At 32.9% G+C, this 16387-nt stretch overlaps 2 protein-coding genes across 2 annotated transcripts; one reads left to right on the forward strand and one right to left on the reverse strand.

Moving 5' to 3' along the window:
* Nucleotides 1-3266: 3266 nt before the first annotated feature.
* On the forward strand, nucleotides 3267-10051 carry LOC102587370 (uncharacterized). The gene is made up of 9 exons (XM_006345997.2): nucleotides 3267-4371; nucleotides 5235-5364; nucleotides 6071-6585; nucleotides 6981-7061; nucleotides 7190-7288; nucleotides 7873-7986; nucleotides 8072-8155; nucleotides 9009-9080; nucleotides 9164-10051. The coding sequence occupies exons 1-9, from the start codon at nucleotides 4051-4053 to the stop codon at nucleotides 9428-9430; spliced, it is 1683 nt and encodes a 560-aa protein (XP_006346059.1). The 5' UTR covers nucleotides 3267-4050; the 3' UTR covers nucleotides 9431-10051.
* Nucleotides 10052-10214: 163 nt separating this feature from the next.
* LOC102587691 (release factor glutamine methyltransferase) lies at nucleotides 10215-12635 on the reverse strand. The gene is made up of 3 exons (XM_006345998.2): nucleotides 11860-12635; nucleotides 11081-11326; nucleotides 10215-10642 (listed from the first exon to the last, which is right to left on the reverse strand). The coding sequence occupies exons 1-3, from the start codon at nucleotides 12523-12525 to the stop codon at nucleotides 10508-10510; spliced, it is 1047 nt and encodes a 348-aa protein (XP_006346060.1). The 5' UTR covers nucleotides 12526-12635; the 3' UTR covers nucleotides 10215-10507.
* Nucleotides 12636-16387: the final 3752 nt, after the last annotated feature.

Consider the following 16387-nt stretch of genomic DNA (forward strand, 5'->3'; position numbering starts at 1 on the left):
TTAGGGGTAGGAAATAAAATTAAAAAGAATTTAATTTTTTTTGAATGGAGGTCGGGTACGGGGTATGGTAAGAAAAAAAAATTTAAAGGATGAAGTAGAGTTTTGGAAAATGTTTTTTTTTAATTGTAGAAGGAAAATCATTTTCCTTAAATATGAGGAAAATGAATTGATTTAGAAACATTTACGCCGATCAAATATGAAAAAATTGTAAAATATTTTCTTTAATATCAAACACACCCTTAATCTAGTGTGCCTCTTTATTACGAATTCATTGATATTCAATAGACGTATACTATTGTTAGCCCACACACATATGACATGAAATGAAAACAGACCCACGTGAAATTCGCATAAGGAAATTATGCGAAAAGGCGCTTTTCTTTACACAAGATTAAGCCCACTTTTAAAAATTACTAAAATTGGTTGAGAATACCATTTTCTTCATTTCAATTTCACCATTAATGGCTGCTTTGCTTCTTTTTGTTCCAATCAATTTTCGTCATTTGTTGCTGCTTCTTCTTCTACTTAAAATTTAACGTATATCGAAAGCGTGAATTATTTCAATCGAATTATATATTGAAAGACTCAAAATATTGAAAAGATTTCATATCTAAATTTCGGGACTATTAAGATGTGATTTTGAGTTGATCGAGATTGAATTCGTCAGTCTATACTTCATGTATAGTTAAGCTATATTCAGCTTTTTGCGTGTATCATAATGTACAGTAAATATATAACTCATGTATAGGTAAGTTGTATTATATAACGAGTGTGTACTTTTTATGACTTTGGACAAACTATATTGTATAGTTAATGTATATTTTCTATGAGTTTTAGCTATTTTTGATGTAAATGAAAACATATTTATATATTTGTTGTAAACTAATTACTTTATTGTATATATTTTAAACTTGACCAATAGTCTTTGTTCAATAATTATCAATATTTAACACATTTTACTAAAACGTAATAATAAGTTCAGTCGATATATATAAATAATTCTAACACTCTTCACTTGAAAAATATTAACTTAATTATAAGATTCTCGAAAATATTATTTTGTAAAAATGCCTTTAAGATTGCAGATCGTGGCCATAAATAGATATTGGTGGAACGTCAATTTTAACATGATCTAGCCAAACAATATCATTAATGTAGAAATGCAACAATATTTGTATCACTTAATGCCAAGATCAATCCACAACTACTAACATTAAGGTTTTGTATAAATAAATAGTCAACATAAACTTTCAAATCAAGGTTATTTCATTGTCAATCCCTAAAAAAACAAATCATAATATATGTGTTATAAATCAATATGTGCACCATAAAAAAAATCGAAAACTAAGTGCATGTCCACATTTGTGTATATATTTTTCTGCCCCATCATTATACTAAGTGCTTGTTCATATTTGACATTTGACATAAAAAAAAAAAGGATAAAAAGTGAAAGTCTTCATTCATAAATATATACATGGTGTTTTAAAAAAAAAAAATGAAATTAATGAGTCTATGCTAATAGAAATGAAACCATAACATTTTATTTTATTAAAAAAATGTTTACAAAATTAATTGAACAAAGAAATATATTAGAAAGGGAAAATTAGTAATATTATAAAAAAAATAATCAATAATTAATAGGTTAAAAGAATTGTTAAAAAAAGACAATGGGGATAAGTGTAAATTGTTTAACCACAAAAAAAAGTTAATGTGGTAAAGCTAAAACATGAAGGGAGGTTTATGAATTATCCCTAATTTATTTTTAAATTTAATTTTTTAAATACAAAAATACTAAAACTAAAAGTTATATAGTGAAAAATATATTTTAAGATATTAATTAAAATTCATATAATTTGACTTTTAAGAAGTGGAGTGTGATAGATATTTTAGAAAGAAAAAAATAGCATTTATATTATATATTATATATTATAATAGAAAAGACAATGAAATATATATAACCAATTGAACTTTGTTTGCTTACATAATAATTGACCCCAATCAAGGAACACAATTTTTATATATTTGTTTGAATCTGACTTCTTATCAATTGGTTTAGCTTATTGGACCAATATCTTTTTTATTTGTTATAAATAAATATTACCAATTTTTTAACCTAATCTTTTTACATTACATTATATATTATACTAAAATAGAGTTGAGGCAAGCCTAGAAAATGTTAAGAATTTACAAGGTAAATCTCCATATGCACATACATCATTTATGAAATTACATACATTAAATAGGTTATTATATTTTATTTCATGTATATAAATTTACTTTAATTTCTAATATCAAATTTAAATTTCAGTGTATACTATTGTTTTCCTTCCTATAGTAAAGTAAGAACCTATTTGGACATGTCTTTTTTCCTTTTTCCTTTTTTTTTTTAAAAAAAATTAAAAAGAATTATCCCGGAAGATGTGATCTTATTTTTTTAAAAAAATTCTTCAATAAAAGATTGCGCTTGCCAATCAATTTTTATGGCATGTCGAGATTATTCTACCACTTCATAAATATATACTTTGTAAATGCCCTTATTTCATCAAATTCAAATCAGAAAAATTAAATAGCAACACATATAATTATGACTAGTACAAATAAGTTTTTTACAATTATATCCTAATAAAATAATTAGCTTTTATTTTTCACTTATATAATTATAATTTTTGAAAAATAAAATAAGAAAAAACATAGCTTCAAACTTTTAAATATCAATTTCTAATTTCAACTTCAAATACACATTTTTATTTAAAGATTTATTTATATCCAAACAAAAGACATCACCTTCTTATGTCATGAAATCCATTTCAACTAAACACCTTAAACCTCCAAAAATTGTGACTGGATAAAGGGGATAAAGCAAAATAAAATGAAAAAGAAAGAAGAAGATAAACAGTGGAAATGGGGTCCCATATCAATGATTATTACTAGTAATTTAGTATTATCAATTTATGTATTGCAGTAGAGAAAACTATTTTCCTCTTAATTATAATGAGAGATATTTGTATTGAATTTCTATAAGGTTTTTAGGTTCGAGGTCTACTTAGATATAAAGTCAATTTTATTACTTTATCAATAATGTAGGATTTTTTATATGAATTTAAATTTAATTGGATTTTAATTTAAGTAGTGGACATGAAAAGTTTTTCTAAATAAATCTCGTTTAGATCAAATTCAAATTAATCAGATATCAAACAATTAATAGGTGTATTTCAAATACTAACATATATATCTCAATGGTTATTGCTATCCTCTGTTTATTTGTTAAATCTTTAAACTAAACTCCTCTCTCTCACACACTAAAAATAATAATTCCACACATTCTCTCTATCATCATCACTATTGTCTCTCTCTCACACACATTACACACAGTCTCTGGGCTTTTCGAACTTTTTAACCTTATGTATTAACACCTTTTTCACAAGGATTCCCTGAAAAAGCCTAGGGTTTCTTCACCCAAAATAAGAAATGATAGAGAAGAGGTGAAGAAGAAGAATCAAGATTTGTTTGCAATACACTCTGTTTTCCCTCTTTTTCTAACCAGTGGACGGTTGTGTTTTAACTGATTTTCTTAATGGTCATTGTAATCCAGTTAAAGATGGAAACTTTGTGATTGTTCAAGTCAAAAAAGTGCGAGTCTTGTGTCTATATTTATTGGGGATTGCTTTTTTGGAAACGTACATGTGAAGCAAATTAGTGTTTTTTTTTGTTTTTTGTCTTTTTGGTTTCTTATCTCATCTACCAACTGCCACTCTCCATCTATTACTGCGTGAAGATGGAATCTTCTGGATCTTGTCTTTACTTGTTTTTGCTACTTGGGTGTTTGGATTTGACGAATTTATGATCTGGGTTTTGTTTTATATGGCTCAAAAGGGGGTTCTTTAGTGAGATTAGCAGATAATGACTGTTATTTATGATATGATGATTTCACAGGTTTGGTCAAATGAGTTGTTCTCATATCAAAATGATGGGTACCAATAGCAATTTTTGGAAATTTGGGGTTTGGGTGTTGTAGTTCTGTTCAGTTAGGTGTGTATATTTAGTTTAGTAATGGAGGACATTGGGTTATTTAAACAAGCTTGGATGTGGCTGCAATCGAAGAAAGATTGTTATTCGGTTGTAAGGACAGCTGCTGGCTGTTTTAGGGATAAAGTTGGAATCTTTAATGAGCGGATTTGGCCAATTGTTTGCTGTGGGTGTGCAATACTGGGAAAATTGCTCTTTATCTTGTTCAGATACTGGAAGGATTGTTTAGTAAGAGGCTGTAAATCGTTCTTCGCACTTGGATCCGCAGCATTGCTCCTTATTATGTGGAGCTGTTTTCTAAGTTTGACATCATTGTCTTGTCTGGTCTACGTGCTCCTTAGTATGGTATGGTTCTATTCCATTTCCTTTAATTTCCTGTATGGTTTGTGACTTAGCAAGATCTGCTTCCTCTTCATTAATTGGTGATTAACTAGCTTGATCCTAGATTTATTGCACATGCATTGTACTAGTAAGACATATAATGACATATCAAATAAGTACTTGAACATATCTACAAGTTTATTGATTTTACCTATAGCTCATTGGTCAAGTTGGACATGAATTGAATGCTGCAGTTGTGCACTAGTATCTTTTGCAGGATAAACTACGAGTAAGTACTACAGTTTTTGGTTCTTGTGATGATCTTTTCATAGTCTTCATAAAATCAAATAAGTTAACTTTGCCTTATTGTCACATGAGCAATTATATGTTGCTTGGTGATGTTCAAGTTTATTATGTTGGGGTCTTACTTTTACCTACTTAGATATCCAACTCATTGAAGGTTGTACTAGAGATAAAAGCAAAGTTCCACTCTTTTCCCTGTGTTTTAGGCCATACGGATGTCCATACAGATATCTGAAGTATATATTGAAATTCAAACTTTTCCTAACTCAAATAGGTTATTATAATTTATAGCTCAATTAGAGTGCTTGAACTTCAACTTCATCTCTAGTTCTTGAATGATAAAGGGTAAACATAGATGGTTGGTGAAAATAGTCTCTTCTAGCTTCTTGTTTAGTCTTGTGCCAGTACTACTCATTGGCCTCTCTGCTTGGTGAAAAAATATACTCAGTATGCTATTCTACTTGTTTCATTTCCCATTTCAGATGGTCTCTGGAGACTGTTCAGTGTTATTTTGCAGAATCACTTTGTTTTCAAATGCTCACTAGTGAGGTGCTGATGATATGTTATGTTGATTTGCCTTTCAGGGTGCTGCAGGGGCTGCTGTTCAGTATTTGGGTTGCACTCCTGGGCTTTTCATTGTTGGGCTCTTCGCTATTTTAGTTTTGTGGATGTATGCCAACTTTTGGATTACTGGTGTATTGTTTATAGTTGGAGGTAGGTTTGTTTTGTAGTTCAACCAAATTGCTTAATTTCTTGTGCATTGATTCTTGTCATTCATGGATGAAACCATTCTATTCAGTAAAAAGTGAGACCTAATAAATGGACGCACGACTAGATAGCTTGACACCATTATAAGGGTGATGCTATTGCTAACTTGAATCTCTTCAAGTCTTCATTACCTGAGATTTTGTTTAAATATTATATGCAACCAAAAGTAAATATATCACTATTTTATTTGTTCTAAAACATTCTGATGGGGAAGAAAACTTAGTAAGGCATTTGTTTTAAGCTTGGGCTGGGCTAGCAAAAAATCAGATAGTTTAATTGCATGGAAGCATAATTTTGGACATTCAAAGGCCGACTGGTGACTTTCAAAGGTATTGTCTCAGTCCATCCAGGTGGATCTTGCTGTAGACATAGGATCTGGAGTATTTGATGTGTGGACTGAATCTATGTTGTTAGTTTGTAATTTCCCTGTACTGGAAACACATGCAACTTATTAGAAAAGTTTAAAATAGGACAGAAAGATGATATTATGGAGTTGATCCTACTTGTTTGACTTGTTTTTACACACCTTATGCTATTGCTTCTATCTGATATATTTCTCAAGTTTACTTTCCCAGTGCAACACATGTATGTATGATATACTGTATTTTCAGAAGGTATGCATCCTTTGATCCTTGTCTTTGTGGTTTTGTAGGTTATCTATTTTCATTAAACCATGCAAGACTTGTGGTATTAATGGCTACCATATATGCTATGTATTGTGTTAAAGTTCGAGTTGGATGGCTTGGAGTTTGTCTCTCAATAAATCTCGCTTTCCTCTCAAATGACTTAGTGAACTACTTACTCCAGTGGTGTGACAATTTGAGTGAAGGCACACATGTTGAAGATTTTAAAGAGTCCGAAACATTTACTGAGGATGACTTCTCCACAGATTATGAGTCATCAGTTCCTGTGGATGAACCTGAAAAGGTTGAAAAGGTTGAAAAGGTTCACGCTTGCAAAACATTCAGCGACGCTGCATCTACTTCTACTTCATCAGTTGTAACCAAACAGATAGAACCCCCAGCTAAGCCAGTAGTTAGAGAAGATGCAAGTTCAATAATTGAGATGAAGCGGATATTAGATAGTGCGGATCATTATGAAGCACTAGGGGTTTCTCGGCATAAGAAAATTGACACTTTACTGTTGAAAAAAGAATATCGTAAAAAGGTGTGCCACTTTCTTTTCATGCCTATGCATTATCTATCATGTGACAGGCTTTAAAGCCAAGTGATGAGTTTGAGAGACATCTACCTGAGTTCCATTTTCAATTTACCCTAACGAATTAGCATGTATCAAATTGATGTTGATTACTCATCCGTCTTTTTGATATCCTTACATGTCAGATCTATACTACTAACTTGGGGTTCTGGAAATATTGTGTGCGACGATATAATTGAGAGATTTTAAACCTTTTGATTAGTTTGATGGGTTTGAGTTGGGCGTCAAAATGTCCATTCTTTGACGCAAGATAACAAAATTTCATGTCTGATCCGATGATATATTTACTTTCCGTCTAGATGAAGTTCAGATTGATGCTAATTTTACATACATGAAATGCGCAGGCAATGCTTGTGCACCCGGATAAAAACATGGGAAGTCCACTTGCCAGTGAATCATTTAAGAAACTTCAATGTGGATATGAGGTGATCACTATTTTAATAGTTAAATTATCTGTTAATTGCTGTTATAATACTATTGTTGGCTTGCTTCCTATTTGTTTGAGATGCAAACGTACTGCTATGGTTTTCTAATACTATCACTTGCTTTTCAGGTTCTTGCTGATGCTGTCAAGAAGCGAGACTATGATGAGCAACTCAGAAAGGAAGAATCTAAGAGTGTAATGCAAAAATCACCTAGCACGTCCAACCAGGTCTGTTCAAGTGTCTGACTGAAATTCATTCATCTCCAGTAACCCTGTCAGAATTCAACATCTTATCCTGCATACAAAATTATCCAAGCGGAAAAAGTTTCAATGACAGCTAGTTTTATCTCTTTAACTGGGAAAGACTAGATTCAGTGTCTGCCCTGTCCTTCATTTGAACTGTCGTAGCCCTCTTTCTTGCAATGATGACACCAAATTAAATTATGTAATACTTGTTGCACAACCAATAAGATCCATGTCAAAGCGTGATAAGCTTTCAAGGTGAAACGACAATTTCAGTGAGAATGCAGAAATTGTATGGTATCCTGGAACTTTCAGAAGAAAGAATTTCTTTTGGAATGAGAAGTTCAATGGCACAATTAAGACCTGTTCAGCTTTATGATCTAAGGGAAACTCATGTAAATAGTTATTGATGGATGTAAAAGATAAAATAAAAATAAAGGATGCCTTTCTTGCAAGCCACCAGTTCCATGTCAATTTCTTTGAGGTCATAAATAAGATGCCAAAGTTGATCTTCAGATCTTAAAAAGGAAGGCTTAATATTTACAAATGACTTATCTGGTATGGTGCAGGAATCCTCCAACTACTGCTCAGAAGAGTCGAGGCGTATCCACTGCACAAAATGTGGCAACTCACACATTTGGATCTGCACCAATAGGACAAAGGTCAAGGCAAGATGGTGCCAGGTTGGGCAATCATTAAATTGTCTATTATGGTTGCTATTCCTCTCTTTCACTTGTTCAAATTTTAATGAAAGCTACTGGTGTACAGGATTGTTGTCAATATCACCAAGCCAAAGATGGGGATGGATGGGTAGAGTACAAAGGATCATTGGTTTTTAATAGACCACAAAAGGTATCTAAATTTCACAGTAATTTATATTATCTTGAAAGATTCATGCGAAGTAGTGTTCAATTTGGTTCATTTTCCAGTTCGATAGATAAAAGTGTCATTTAGGAACAGATTATCATTTCCTGAAAATCTTGGAATTAGAGTATTTTTTATTATGGGTTCTTAAAGCAAGGCAAACATTTTAATGTCATGTTATACTTGTGACTTAGGTCACAAGTTCGAGTCCTGCGCCATGCAAACTAAGTTCGGCATTTAAGTGGAGAAGGGCAGAAGATTGGGTCCATTATCTCTGAATTTTGAAAGTGTTGGCCCCAAACAGATATTATAGTCTCAAAAAAAGCTGCACGTTATACTAGATCATTACTGTCAAGTTCGATTTTCAATAGATATTGTAGGAAGCAATTTATCAAAAAATACAAATACTTAGATCATTCAAAATATTTGGACTCTTGTACTTAATGGTTACCTTGGCTTCATTACCAAGCTTCGAATTGTTGATGGTGCAATGAAGCAAGTCCATCATCTGTCTCTAGGATTTTCCTCTGGCTTGGTCAAATCTTAACATGGTTTATGTGATCAAGTTAACGGTATATAGGGTGGTTCTCCACTTTTTAACTGTCTATGAATTACTGTATTTATGTGCTTAGAGGGTACAATCAAATTATTAACACTCTGGCCAATTAGTGTGGCACTACTATCAAATGTCAACTCCAAAGAGTTGAAGTCGGCATCTAGCTGCACATGAACAGTGGTTTCCCTTCCTTTCAGATGTAATTTTGTTGATCATGCTTTCTCTCGATGTGCACCCATAAGATGCCCATTCTTCATAATGTTTGTTAATATACTTGTCATTCAGGCGGAGATACCTCGTGCTTTTGTTTGTGCTGAAGGCAAGATATTTGATGTGTCAGAATGGGCCATATGTCAGGTCAGTATTCTCTGTCATTACGAAAAAGATGGAAATATGACCTTTACTGCTAGTACTTGTATTTACGAATCTCCTCTGTGCAGGGCATGGCTTGTAGACCCAATACCCATAGGCCGAGTTTCCATGTGAACATGGTTGGATTAGAGAAATCATCCCAGAGATCCAATTCAAGTAGGTACCCTTGGGATTTTGATGCTGAGATGACAGATGAAGATGAAGAATTCGAGCTGTGGCTCCAGCAAGCTCTAGCATCTGGACTTTTTTGTGAGACGCCAAAGCGGAGAAAAACTTGGAGTCCTTTCAAGTTGAATCAGATGAAAGGAAAGAAGCAATGGAGAAGGTCTTCATGAGTTACATGCACATCATAATTGGTTACGATGCTCAGATGCCATTTTTGTGATGATTCAACATCCACTGCCCCCTAAAATCAGGACAAAATGAAAAACGAGGATAAAAAGACATGATGTGATATCTTAAGGTTTCATATGCATCAACATGGAGATGACCAAGCTTCTCATCAGGGGAGAGCTCATCTGTTGGCTTGGCTAAACAAGTATAAATGTGCTGGTTAGCTGATCCATTTGTATATATCATCCTAATTATCCGGCTTGCGTACACACCACCCTTTCCAGACTATGTGGGATTACACTAGATATGTTGTATCCTAATTATCCGGCAGCATTTATCTATTGCAATGCTCAGTTTTGAGCTAGATCCTTTGAATTGATTAGGAGGAACAAAACTGAGCAAATCTTTGTACATGTGATGATCCTGCCTGGACTTGGACTACTTGAGGTGCAATAAATTTCAGAGAAAAAAATTGTACTCTTCTGTGCAATGCAGTTGTAGGACAATTCATACTGTTGATCCCGCTGCATTCCACATATTTAAACACGAGATCTACATTCTTTCCTTCTGATACCTTTATGTGAAGTTAATAGATTTGGACATAGCGAGAGTTTAGTACATTATACTGTTTTTCTTCTCTTGGATAGATTTGGATCTATTGGGTGCAAATGTAATCCAAATTTTAGATCCTTGTTTGAGCAAATAAGCATTAAATTTTATGGTTCTTTGGGAATAATTAAGAGTAGTCAGATCATGATCATCTTTCAACGAAACTGAGACACTAGCTGATGTAAAATCTGATCCTAATTTCTTTCATAAATTGCAAAGAGTTTAATAGTTTTTCTTTTGTTTTCAAACTTGCACTAGCCTTTAATCACTTTGTTCAGAGTACACTGAAGTTTGCCTACTAGAGACTGTAAAAGATTCTTTGCACAAGATCAGAGACAATCTGAGATAATATAAGTCCAACGATCAAAACTGAATTGTTCAAACCCAAGAGAACAGAATCTGTAGCCTCCAAACCCTTGGCTCTTCCACATTCGTTCCCTCGTATAATTTCTTTGGCTAACGTCCACAGTTCATCTTCCTCTAAATCCTGTTATAAATCTCTGGATGCCAGCAAAATCTGGTACCATCTTCACTTTAGAGAAGTTACCTTGCTTCTTAGTCTCAATGTAGTGGACTAGGAATTTGCTCTGTTCATCACCATTTGTCTGCAGCAACATGATGAAAGGGTATTAATAAGCAAATATAAAATGGACATTTTTTGGCAATGAGAGTACAAAACTAAACATGCCTATCAGGTCCTGCTTTAAATGCCTCTTTTACAGTCAATAAGCAAACATTCTTTTTTTGAGAAAGAAATTAGTATTCTGTATCTCTATAAATATTTGGAAATAATCGTACAAACATCTACTATCTTTCATTCCAGGTTAGTTGTTCTTGCAATATTTAAGTGACTTTAAACAGTTAAACCCTTGCAAAACTAGTGGAGAATCCTAGAAAGAATGTAAGAGATTATGATTGAGAAGTTCATATTCATCTTGTAAGATTAGTCATTGTGAGCCAATGAGGTGCCAGAGCTTGCCACTATTGAATAACAAGTTAAACGGGAAAGAGTAAAACGCTTGATCCAGAACATGGATAGTTACCTCAAATGCAAAGAAACCGCCAGGTTTCAACATTGAAACAGCTCCATCACAGAGATGGATAAGGTCATTCATACCACTTGCTCCACCGTCTAACGCTAGTTGAGGTTCATGTCTACCAACTTCAGCTTGTAGTCCACCAATATCTTTGCTTGGAATATACGGTGGATTACTGACCAGTCCCACAAATTGTCCTTCATCATCTCTCAAAGGCTCAAACCAAGATCCTTGCTTTACATGCACTTTTTCCTGGCACAAACATACAAGACAATACTCTATTCAAAATTTGCATCCCTAAAAGTTTAATCAATGATTACCCTTTATTTCACTGACTTCTGATCAAGAAAGCCCAAATTCTCATTTTTCTTTGGGCACAAATATTTAAGAATCACAACTTTTGCTAAACTAGTCAATTCTACAACTATAGCAGTTAGCTTTGAAGATCGACTAGCTTGAGAAAATCAACTGTGAAAATACAGTAACACGGAAGAAAAATCTCAAAGAACAACAAACAACCACAACTATGCCTCAGTCTCAACTCTCAAACAAGTTGGGTTCAGCTCTATGTATCCCTGCCTTCATTTAAGCTCTTCAAACAAGTTGGGGTCAGTTATATGAATTCCCGCTTTTATTTAAGCTCATCGCAAACCATACTAAGAGCAACAACAACTACGCCCTCAATCCCAAACAAGTTGGGGTCGGCAATATGAATCCCGCTTACATTTAAGCTCATTTTAAGCCATACTACTAATCGCAACAAGCAAATTGCATAAAATACTAACCTCCAATTCATACCTCTGCACATTATAAGATGCAACTGCAGTAGCAACAGGGCTTAAATCAGTAGCAACAACTCTACCAGAACTACCCAAAATCCTTGCAATCCCAATAGCAAGTGCACCACTTCCAGTCCCCAAATCAGCCCACAATCCTTCCCTCAACTCATCAGTCTCCTTAATAGCATCATCCACAAGGTCCACAATCAGCTCAGTCTCTGGCCTTGGAATCAAAACCCCTTCTTGAACACTCAAAACCAAATCCCTCCAATGTTCACAACCAACCACATACTGAAATGGCCTTCTTTCTTCTACCCTTTGTTTCCACAACATATATAGTTCTTCCAAAGACGCCCGAATTGAAACAGAGCTATTATCATTGTAATTTTTTTGGGGTTGTTGCAAGAACGATTTGGGTGTTTGAATTGCATCTTCAACAAGCCAATTTAGCTCTCTGAGCAACAATTCGGAGTCTGGGCCATTGTCCAGTTCCAAGAAAGTGGAACCCACAGAAGAAGTTAGGGATTTAGCCCAAAGGTGCCATTTTTTGAGGTCTGATATGGTTGTTTTGAAGGTGGGTGGCCTTAAAAATAGCGGTTTTTGAAGTTTCAGTGAGGTAGCTGGAGATGAAACAGAGCAACATGAAATGGGTCGAATGAAGCTTAGCCTCATTTCTTCAAAATCTCTCGCAAATCGCAATCTTCTTTCGGATATTTTAGCCCCATTTCTTTTGTTGGTTTAGACCCGCTGTTTGGTATTTGTTTCGAGGCCCAATTAAATTTTATGCTGTTCTTTACTTGGTTACTAATACTCCTTAACTTAATTAAAATAAGGGAAAATTACTTATATACATACATTTACTTACCTTAATATCCATTTATCCCTACCTTTTTTTTAAATTTCAAAAATTCCTTAATTCCCCCAATTCATAAAATCTTCTGGATACATAAATATTTCACTCCTACTTTCAGCCTACACCCTCGTTTCCCACTCCCCATTTCACTCCATTTTATCCCTAAATTCTCTCCACTTCTTTTTGATTTCAGAAGGTGTCTCTCTCAAGTTTATCAATAATCTATTTTTGAATTTCAAATCTTTTCTATTTTGAATTAATGATTTCAAATTATTCAAGAGGTAGATTTCTTTCCATCACTTCAATTTTCGATTTCTTTTTTTATTTTTTTTTATTTTTTTCATCTTAAAAAATAAAAATAAAATTACCTCCGCCCCCTGCCCTCATTGAAATCTTATTGAACCTTTGCAATTTTAGTTAATCATATTGTCATTGAAAATTTTTATTGAAAATTTTTTATTTTCTTTTAATGTTTCTACTATTGAAAAACGTCCAAAAAAAAAAGTTGGATCTGCCATAGCACGGCCATCACTATCAAAGATACAATTTTTTAATGTATCTCGTTTTATTTTGAGTCTTAAATTAGTCTTTGTTAGTGTTATTATTGATCTGATACATCACTGCTACAATAACCTTTGTTTTATGCAATGTATACTGTTCATATTTAAGGTATTTATACATAACTCTAATGTCATTGAATCTTTGACTAGTGTTTATCATGTTCAATATAAATGTACTTGATATACAAACTTTGTGTTATTCATCACACACACAAAAAAGAAGCTACTTTGGAACAATTACATGTAAAATGTATTTTTTTTATTTTAAAATATAGTATTTCTCAAACAAAATAAGATACATAAATAATAATGTATCATACATTAATTTTTTAGTTATGATACATAAATTCAAAATTATACTAAATGTATCTGATACATAACAATTACCAAACAATTATGTATCGATCTCAAACTTAAAATCTTATGACCAACACTTTCTTATTTAATGTATCTAGTAGAAATACAACACTTATCAATTTAAATTGAAAGGATATTCATGATCTCAAACAAAATAAGATACATACATAATAATGTATCATGCACTAATTTTTTAGTTATGATACGTAAATTCGAATTTATACTAAATGTATCTGATACATAACAATTATCAAATAATAATGTATCGATTTTAAACCTAAAATCTTATGGCCAACACTTTCTTATTTAATGTATCTAGTAAGAATCCAACACTTATCAATTTAAATTGAAAGGATCTTCATGATCTCAAACAAAATAAGATACATAAATAATAATGTAGCATACACTAATTTTGTAGTTATGATACGTAAATTCAAATTTATACTAAATGTATCTGATACATAACAATTACCAAACAATAATGTATCGATCTCAAACCTAAAATCTTATTTTGAAAGGATCTTCAATGAACTAGGAGAATAATTTTGAAACTCAAAATTTTCAGCAATTTTGAATCAAAACGGAAAGGATCTTCAATAAATTGGAGAAGAATTTTGAATCTCAAAATTTTCGACAATCTTGAATCAAAATCGAAAGGATATTCGATGAACTTGAAGATTCACAAAAGAAATCGTTTGTCCAACAACAATTCCATCACTTTTGTATCCTTCATAACTGGCCTCGCTTATCCAAAATTTCGACAAAAGTTTTTATGAAACAGAGAGAACGATGAACAAGAAGTAGAAATTTAATTTTTGAATTTTTTGGTTTGTTACACTATAGGATTTTGAATTCTTGACAATAATTTGGAATGGAATAACGTAATTTATGGGATTTTAATTTGATTTTCAGCCTCCCCCTTAATTAGTGCAACAAATGGATACTATGAGATCTTAATTTGATTTTTCAGCCTTTTTTTTTCCTTAATAAGTGCAACAAATTGATACATAATGTATCAACAATAATGCCTCCGAATTCTTAATTCTGTATCAAAAATGCCTAAAAAATATGGGATTTATGTAATTATAAAAACAATGGGGATATAAGGTAATTTATGTTTTACACTATGGTATTTATGTAAGTTATACTAATAATAAAGGGGTTGGGGTTGACAAATAAAGACGGATGCTTTGTTTGGTCGTTTAATAAGATTTTTTTTTGTATTTGACAACTTAGCTCACACGTCTACCAATCAAAGAAGCTAAATAAAATGTCGTTGTTTGAACTAAGTAAGTATTTTTGATGTTCTTATGATGTGATATTGCTGATTACGAATTTTATCCATGTTTTTACTTTTATGCAGTAAATATAGATTTAAGCAATTCCGTCATCCTAATTTAACATTAGATATATCATTGGCACATGAACAAACCGCTTGCCCTGTTCTTATGGTTATCCTTTTTTGATTGATTGATTTGGTTTTATAGAAACTAGCAAGGCTTATAGCTTCTGCCATGATAAAAGGTGTCAACATGCATCCCAACCTCCAACGATCCATTGCTCAAACCGTCCCCCCACAAATCAACTATTAACAATTTTTTTATAACTTAGAAAAATCAAATTGAGGAAAAGGAAGTCATAGAGAAGACTGCTCAGTATTTCATAATCTATACGATAGCAGGTAGCGCACTTGTTTACTAACAAACGAGACCAAGTTCATGTAAAGAAATGGAACAACGAATGCACAAGTACATACAATAGTTGGTGTCACGACCCGAGAGCACCCCCTAGTCGTAACCGGCGTACTCGACCTCGAAGAGGTCTAATACAAGCCTCTTAGCATTCATTCATCGCATAGACACTAAAATCATAAGGAATTAAAGACTTTCTTTACCAAGAAGACATTTCAAAAAAAAAAACAATAGCAAGCGGAAGACTTTCTAGACTTTATACAATATGTCTCAAAACCATCTAATACTTGAATATAACATTGGGACTAAGCCCACTCAAAACTTAAGCAAATACTAGAGAGACATAAAAAAAGAACATGTTGGTTATTGCCCTCGAATCTATGAGGACTCACCAAGTCTTCATCTCCAACACTTAGAAACCTATCAAATAGCCATGACATGTCATCATCTCCAAATCCCTACACTTTAGTAAAAAAGCGAAAGAAAGGGGTTAGCACAATTAAGTACTAAGTATGGAGACCATGCAAAAACATGCCAAAAAGGACATTTTCAAAGAATAAATGCTTTCATATCAATTTGATAAAACCTTTCCTTTACAAGTACAAGAGACATAATACAAGTCAACATTAACATACAAGACCATAGCCAAACCATACATATACTCAACATATGTCCATATACAATCCATGCTTAACTTTAAAAGAACACATGTCATTTCATTACCATAGGACCTCTACCTAATATAACCTTAAGACACACTTGAGTAAGACAAGAAGTGACCGCCCATACAACCTCTTCAAGCACACTTAAGTGTTCCCCAAGATTACCTTAGATAAGGACATGTCCTTTACAACATAACATCAATGGACCAACATTCTTTAAGAAACCATTTTGGAGACATTCAAGCACATAAAAGGACTTTCACATAATAGTCGTTAGACTTAGGGAACTCACTTTAGTATCTTCAAAGCCTACTCGTGCCATGTGTAGATAGCATCCCATACTACTACCTACACGTTGTAGAACCTATCCAATAACTAGAGTGCACACCCCAAATGATGGGAATAGGCATA

The sequence above is a fragment of the Solanum tuberosum genome, unplaced genomic scaffold (assembly GCF_000226075.1).
Source record: "Solanum tuberosum cultivar DM 1-3 516 R44 unplaced genomic scaffold, SolTub_3.0 scf00076, whole genome shotgun sequence".
NCBI classification, from domain to species: Eukaryota; Viridiplantae; Streptophyta; class Magnoliopsida; order Solanales; family Solanaceae; genus Solanum; species Solanum tuberosum.